The sequence below is a fragment of the Apium graveolens genome, chromosome 4 (assembly GCF_009905375.1).
Source record: "Apium graveolens cultivar Ventura chromosome 4, ASM990537v1, whole genome shotgun sequence".
Lineage (NCBI taxonomy): Eukaryota > Viridiplantae > Streptophyta > Magnoliopsida > Apiales > Apiaceae > Apium > Apium graveolens.
Window position 1 is genome coordinate 15,631,563 of NC_133650.1, and position 7,898 is coordinate 15,639,460.

General features: G+C 34.0%; 1 protein-coding gene across 1 annotated transcript; it reads left to right on the plus strand.

Annotated features, from left to right (window-relative positions):
- Positions 1 to 5,808, plus strand: LOC141717818 (uncharacterized). Its single transcript, XM_074520024.1, has 8 exons — positions 1 to 369; positions 478 to 573; positions 1,579 to 1,689; positions 1,971 to 2,280; positions 2,650 to 2,740; positions 3,730 to 4,054; positions 4,352 to 4,500; positions 5,114 to 5,808. Exons 1-8 carry the CDS (start codon positions 82 to 84, stop codon positions 5,622 to 5,624), a joined length of 1,881 nt encoding a protein of 626 aa, XP_074376125.1. The 5' UTR covers positions 1 to 81; the 3' UTR covers positions 5,625 to 5,808.
- Positions 5,809 to 7,898: the final 2,090 nt, after the last annotated feature.

A 7,898-nucleotide genomic window follows, 5' to 3' on the forward strand; every position in this document is an offset into this window, starting at 1 on the left:
CTCAAAGGCCCAGGGGTTTATACAAACTTTTAAATGTCTTCAACTTTGAAGAACTAGACAACAAAACAATCAGCTCCATTAATGGCGGCTTCGAAGCTTTCTTCACTAGCAGCAATAGCTGCAGCAGCTACTTCTTATACTTTATCATCATCTTCATCATCTAATCGTGCTTATGCTGATGGTCCTTTCCGGTTCAATCCTTTCTCTTCTTCTCCGGCGCCGTCGCCGTCGCCGTCGCCGTCGACTGAATCTTCCGATTCGGAGGCTAAGTCTGAAGTTGAGGTTTCAAAAGGCGGTTTTGATGCGGAGTCGTTGGAGAGAGGCGCTAAAGCACTCAGAGAGATTAATAGCTCTCCGTATAAGAAACAGGTGAATTTTTTTTTTATTATTATTATAAATTTGATTTAATTTTAATTATGTTTATTTTTATTTTTATTTTTATGTATGTGTAATTGTGTGTATGTTTGATTGGTGAAGGTGTTTGAAGTGATGGGGAAACAAGAGCAATGTCGGCTTGCGGAATTGGAGGCTGAGAAGATTCATCACAATGCTATTCAGTCTTATGCTGATATCGTATGTTTAGTTTGTTTGTTATGCTGGTTTTTCATTTTTCGGGTTTTGTAATCTTTACACTAGTAGGTGATACCAAATTGAATAATTTTATGCAATTGATACGTTTAGAATGAGAAAAAAGGAACTTATTTTAGTAGCATCCACTTGTTTGGTATTGACCTTGTAAGTTTTGTCGGTAAAGTTACAAAAGACGGTCTGTTATTGACAACCATCTTTAGTTAAAAGAATGTCATTGGCTAATTACTGACTTGTTTGATCTGAGCTAGCCAGTCATATCAAGATCATAACTATAGTTATACGAGATTGTTGTTACTGCATGTTTGACAACATAGAGTAATTTTCTAATAACCATTATTTTTTATTCCTTTGTAGAAATTATACTTGAAAATCCGTCATAGTTCATAAGTACATCTAGACTTGTAGAGATTGTGGTTTCATGTTTGGGAGTGGGTATCGGTGCCTTGCTCAGTAGACATCATTATTTGCAATTTTACATGTATTAGGGGGAAGATTTGGCCTACCTTGAAAAGATTTACCTGTTAAAATTTCCTTGCTGACATACAAGTAGAAAGGAACTTTTCCTTATAACTATTGGGGTTGGGGGAAGGGGGTGTTGGATACTTTTATTGACTGGAGTGCAACTTACAAGCTGTAAGAAATGAAAATGACAAAAAGATAATAGAAGTTAAATGTAATAGGGAATAGGGTAATATAACTCTTTGTTAGGTCAAATTACCTACTTGAAATAAGTCACCCAGGAAGTTCTTCTTTTATACTTCTAAGTTTGTAAAATTGAACTTACATATCTGTTTTAAGTTGCAAGTATAAATCTGACAAACGGTTGGATAAAGAAAATATTTACTGTTCAATTATTCTTATTTTTAAGTAATAAGCCACTGAAATGTTAAACAAACAGTCCCTGGTACTCCTATATGTATTTTATTACTTTTCTAACATTAGCCAAGAATATGAAAACACCTTTCTGATTTGACGTTGCAAATGCAGGAGAGGCAGCGAAAGCTGTCTGAAGAGCAGAGGAACTTGGTACAACAACAATCTCAGAATAAGGCACAAATGTTGCGGTATGAAGATGAATTGGCTAGAAAAAGAATGCAGGTTTTTGTTTTTCTTTTCGTCATTGTTGTTGCTAGTTTTCTATTTAAACTCGACATGGAAGCAGATGATTTAAAATACCAAATTACCAATATGAAGATTGTAGTATTTGTATATCTGATCATAATGTAAATACTGCAACATTGGTGGAGGTTTGTGTTGGAACTCAAAAATTTTGTAATGGATTATATGGAGAATGTTACATAGTCTTTCTTGAACAGTATGATTTTGACTTGGATAACTATGTAAATACTGCAATGTAATGGCTATATCATTCACTACAGACAGATAATGAAGCTCAGCGACACCATAATGCTGAGTTAGTTAGGATGCAAGAACAGTCCTCTATACGAAAAGAACAAGCAAAACGAGCAACTGAAGAACAAATTCAAGCTCGGCAACGACAGACTGAGAAAGAGAGAGCTGAAATAGAACGAGAAACTATAAGAGTAAAGGCAATGGCTGAGGCCGAAGGTCGGGCTCATGAAGCAAAACTAACTGAAGACCATAATAGGAGGATGCTTATTGAAAAGGTGAATGGCGAAAGAGAAAAGTGGCTTGCTGCAATCAACACAACGTTTAGTCACATTGAAGGTAGACATTGACCAACTTACTTTTGCAGTGTTTAGTGTTCGGGTAGCATTAACTTAGCTTTCATTGATATTTTGGACGTAATCATTTGAAGATTTGTATTGGATTTTTCCGACTTAAAATGATCTTCCCGCCCTGCACTTGAAATTGGAATCAATCCCCTGTCTAGTGTCATGATGTTTGCTGTGGCCTTGCAATAGCAGATTATTTATGTAGTTGATGCAGTAAATTATGAATCTGAAAGTGTTTTCTTATAAATCTGCTGTCTGCTGTTTTTGTTCAGCTATGGTGTTTTATATTTTGTTAAGAATAAACTTCAAACTTCAAAGTAAAGCAGACTTATATATAATTCTTGATATTATTGATGTTCAGGGGGCTTCAGAGTCTTATTAAACGATAGGAGTAAACTGATTATGACGGTTGGTGGTGCTACGGCATTGGCTGCAGGAGTTTATACAACAAGGTTTGAACTAGGTCCTTCTATTTTGTTATTTAATGAATTTTTGTTGGAGAACCTATCAGGATGCATGACCAACTAATCATGAAAGCCTACTAAGAAGAAAAATTGTTATGTTGAACACTTTGATTCCTGGACACTTATTAGACAATGTCATTTACTCTGTGTTTACTGGTGAATTTGTCAAATAAATGGTGGACAACTTTCTTGTTAGATATTAGAGTCGCAGGCTGATGATAATCCTTGGAATAATTTAGAAATTCTGTACCAATTTTGTTTTGGTAGGAGGTTTTATTACCTTTAAAAATGAACCGATTATGAATAAAGATATTATTTTTGGTTAATTTGATTTCTATTTTTGTATTTGTATTGTATTTCTCTCCGGGAAACATTGAATTTGGCTGGAAGCCTCGTGTTGATGTTATGATCAAAGGGAAAAATCAGAATTAGGAATATTGATTTACACTGGAAAGCAAAATCAAAAAAGAGAAGATAAAACACATTCTTAACCAACTTGTATACTCTCTGTTTACAGTTGTTCAGTTTGATATATGTACAAAAAATAAATTAAATTAAAGTATTATATGATAATGTTGTTCAATGTACTTGATGAAGGATTAAAAATCACAGAGTCATGAGCAAAGAGCAATTATAGATGTTCCCCTGATATGTTCTATCCACCACCAACAAGAGCAGTTATGATACCTGACCTATAAGTTTAACTGCCAATCCTGTTCCACAAACTGAACTGATGTAATGTGGATATGGATATTGTTTATACCTTGTCACTTTAGCCAACTGAGTAGAATTGCCTTTTAGGATCTTCCCTATGCCCTTCCGTTCATTTTGAAAGATAATTAGGCGTTCATTAATTTGGGCAACACTATTTTTTATTATTTTTTTCCGTATTCACTATATTAAATTTCAATGATTTAGATACTGGTCAGGAGGTTGCAATATGTAATTCACTGTTGTAAATATCAAAACCATTGCAGGGAAGGAGCAAGAGTTACTTGGGGTTATATCAATCGGTTACTTGGCCAGCCATCACTAATAAGAGAATCATCCATGACAAAATTTCCATGGTCCGGCACGGTGTCCCAAGCAGCACGTAAATTTTTTAATAAAGCAACACCTGGAGAAAACCAGTCCAAGTTTGGGAATGTTATTCTTCATCCTTCGCTGCAAAGAAGAATACAACATCTTGCTCGAGCTACAGCAAACACCAAGTCTCACCAGGCACCTTTCCGTAACATGCTCTTTTATGGGCCTCCTGGTACGGGTAAAACGATGGTAGCAAGGGAGATTGCTCAAAAATCGGTATACTAATTAATTGTGTCCCTTCTTTATCCCATCATCTAATATTTATGTCTACAAACAATAAACATGTAATAAATACTAGTTACATTTTGTCCCTGTAAACTTAAAAGTATAGATGATATGTTCTTAATTACTATGAATGTTTAATATAAAATTATTATATAAAATCTGAAATTTGATATAATCCTAATATACCCTTAAATCCTAATAAGTGATCCTTTTATTTGTATTAGCTCTTCTCGTACTGACTGTAGTACCCCTTTCTATGCGGTCATCACAAATTTGGAATATCTGCAGGGTTTGGATTATGCTATGATGACGGGAGGAGATGTTGCTCCACTAGGTGCACAGGCTGTTACGAAGATCCATGAGATATTTGATTGGTCCAAAAATTCGAAGAAAGGTTTGCTTCTATTTATAGACGAGGCTGATGCTTTCTTGTGCGAGTAAGTTACACTTATTTGATAATACTCCAAAATCATTCTTGTATAGCTGCCTTTTTCTAATAATTGTTATTATTATTGATAGCATTACTTGCTCCTATAAGCTAGTCACTTGCTTTTTATCGAGCCAAGTTATGTTTTTCCAGATTGCTCAAATGTAGTTGTACTGCAACTCAATCTCTTCAAGATGTATATTGAACAGATTTCTGCATTTTGGTTTAATTTACTTGCACTGTGTTCCAGAAAATTTTTCTAAAGGAAAAAAAGAAAGGTGAAAATTTGATTTCTTCAGCTTGTTCTCAAAAGAGTTTTCAAGAAAGAAAGGAAAAGAGTTTCAAAGATTTGGGAAGAAAATCCTTGTATATTTGTCTCCAAAATCTTCTTCCCCCTTTTAGAAAGTTTAGAGAGGATAGGAAAAAATAGCACATTTTCTATTGTTTTCTTTTCTCATTGATTTGAGAACACCGTGTTAGAGTTCTTTGGAAATTTCTTATTTAATTGAAGTTTCATAGTTTAATTTACTTGGCGTTCTTTGGACAATTGTAATTCAATTGAAGTTTCATAGTAAATTTTTGTTCCAAAAATGCTAATACTTGTACATTTGATCTATCAATAGGCGTAACAGCATACATATGAGTGAAGCCCAGAGAAGTGCCCTAAATGCTATGCTTTTCCGAACCGGTGACCAATCAAGAGATGTGGTCCTTGTACTCGCCACAAATAGACCAGGTGATCTTGATAGTGCCATAACGGATCGTATTGATGAAGTGATTGAATTCCCACTTCCTCAGGAGGAGGAACGCTTCAAACTCTTAAATTTGTATCTGAACAAGTACCTAACCAGCGAAGGTGTCTACAAGTCCAAGTCGGGGCCAGTATTTAAAAAGCAATCAAAGAAGATTACCGTAAAGGATTTGTCTGAGGATATTATCAGAGAGGCTGCCAGGAAGACAGAAGGGTTCTCTGGTAGGGAGATAGCAAAATTAATGGCAAGCGTGCAAGCGGCTGTATATGGTCGCCCTGATTGTATATTGGATTCCGAGCTGTTCAAAGAGATAGTAAACTACAAAGTTGAAGAACATCAGCAGAGAATAGATCTTGCAGCTGAAGGGGGACTCCCGGTATAGAAGTGTGAAAATCTGAAAAAGAGGTTAGATTATTTTTAAAAATCTTATAGAGCTCTTTTTCCTTGTCCTAGTAAATTAATCTTAAGATAAATATGATTATTTATCTATATCGGGACCTGATTCTTGCTTCAAATCATACTGATCTGTAATTTATGCTTTGAACAAGTATGCAGTTTCTTATTTATTCAACTCGTACTATATTATAGAATATGTACTAATAATAAGTACTGATTGTGATGAAGGAGGCTCTTCCTTGGTTCCTTTCCTCCTTTGTTCAAAAAAATTTCACTTCTCATTATTATAGGAAGAAATAAGATATTTATCCCAAAGCTTTTGTATTAGATACTGGTTAAAAAAATAATAAGAGTAAAGAAGCTGATCGGTTATTCAGTTGTGTTCGCCTGGTCATAACAAAGGAATTAAACAAGTTTGTGTTGTACCAAGAAAATGAAAGCTATTTTCAAATGTAAACATACATTTTTCAAATAAAAGTAATTTAAACTCATCTCAGATCTTTCTGACTAATGTTCCAACAGTGGCACAAATGTCACCACACAATTTTAGTGGTGTTTATGCTGAAATCAAGCTATTTGTGAAGTCAATGCTGAGTCAGCTGAACTCGAACTTAAAAATAGAATTATTCCTACAGCCAATGTCAATGATGCACACTGTTTAGCTAGGTATCAGAAAGAGCAAAAAAAAAAGAGGTGTTATTCACATATCACAATGTGATGTTCCCCTTACCATTGTCTGTACAAGAAATGATCTAGACTGAACCTTGGAATGACAAGGTCACCCTTGCTGGGATTGAATGATCTAGAGTTATTTGCAAAATATATCCCCTTAATTTGGTTAATTTGGTCAAAATGTATTTTTTACCTATATTTTATATAATTGCACTTTGCATCTTCTTACTATTTTTGGCGTGACAAATTACAGTTTTTTTGTTAGATTTGTTAAAATTCTCAAGGGTATTTTAGAAAATTAAAATATTTAATTATAATTACATTATTATTTAAGTTTTTTTTACACTCTAAATGACACTTTCCGAAAAAATTTAAAGAACGTAAGTTGTAGAAAACGAAAAAATCTTTTCAAAACAATAACATTCAATAATTATCAAAAAAATTACGAAGCCAAAATTAAATTAAATCTATATTTAATATTTCAATTTTGAACTTTTTTATTTCGAGAAGATGTTTTCAATCTCTACAACTTTTGTTCTTTATATTTTTTCAGAATGTATCGTTTAAAAAGTCAACAACCTTAAATAAAGATCTTAAAATAATTTAATATTTTAATTTCCTAAAATACCCCTGAAAATTTTAACAAAATTAACGAAAAAAGTGTAATTTGTCGCGCCAAAAATAGTAAGGGGATGCAAAGTGCAATTATATAAAATATAAGTAAAAAATATATTTTGGTCAAACCAAGGGGATGTATTTTACAAATAACTCTTTTTAGAAAGCAAATTAAGATTTTAGAAAATATGTGAGATTATAAACTCGCTTTTGGATGTTGAAGATAGAAATGCAAAGAGGCTCTGTGTGTTTATGAGTGTACGAGAGTGTGTAGGAGAGAGTAACTCCTAAACCCCTTCTCCTTGGGTTATTTCTAGTAACTTTTGATCGGGGCCCTTTATTGTCGGAGCGGAGATTGTCTGACTTGAGAGGATTTCTTAGACGTGTCCGGAAAATTATTCCAATTATTGGTCATTAATAGCTGTCATTGTCGCGTGCTTACACTCGTGTCCCACATGTTCCTCTATATTGTTCCTCTATATTGAGCTTTCTTACTTATAGGTCGTAGGACTGGCTCGTTATTGAACTGACCTGCGGGATTGGCTTATTTTTAGACTGGGCTGGGCCAGGACCGACCAGGGTTGAACCGTAGGTGGGATATTTATATCCAATTATGTATACGAGGAAAAACAAGTAAAAATACGTTAAAATCTTATATACATTAAAATCTTTTCGAGAGTCTTGGATAATCTTCCAGGAGTATGCTTTTTACAAGTACTCTTATATTGTACACTGACGCTTTTCAAATTCATGTCATAAGTTATATTTTGTAAATAACCCCAAAATGGGCCGTAAGTTACGCACATTTGATTGCGTTGCTTATTTCTTCTGTTTTACATACCTTTTTTAAGTTTTTTAATTGTTGATAGAATTTCTTGTTCCTATAATTAAGCTAGGCACTTTCTTTGCACCGACCCAGCTTAGAGTATCTCCAATGATGTTGGATAAAGTGGTTGGCTAAAATGACAAAAAT

Coding starts and splice junctions, on each gene's coding strand:
- LOC141717818 (XM_074520024.1), top strand. CDS start 82: ATGGCGGCTTCGAAGCTTTCTTCACTAGCAGCAATAGCTGCAGCAGCT. Junction 1,690..1,970: donor TGGCTAGAAAAAGAATGCAG/GTTTTTGTTTTT, acceptor CATTCACTACAG/ACAGATAATGAAGCTCAGCG. Junction 4,501..5,113: donor GCTGATGCTTTCTTGTGCGA/GTAAGTTACACT, acceptor ATCTATCAATAG/GCGTAACAGCATACATATGA.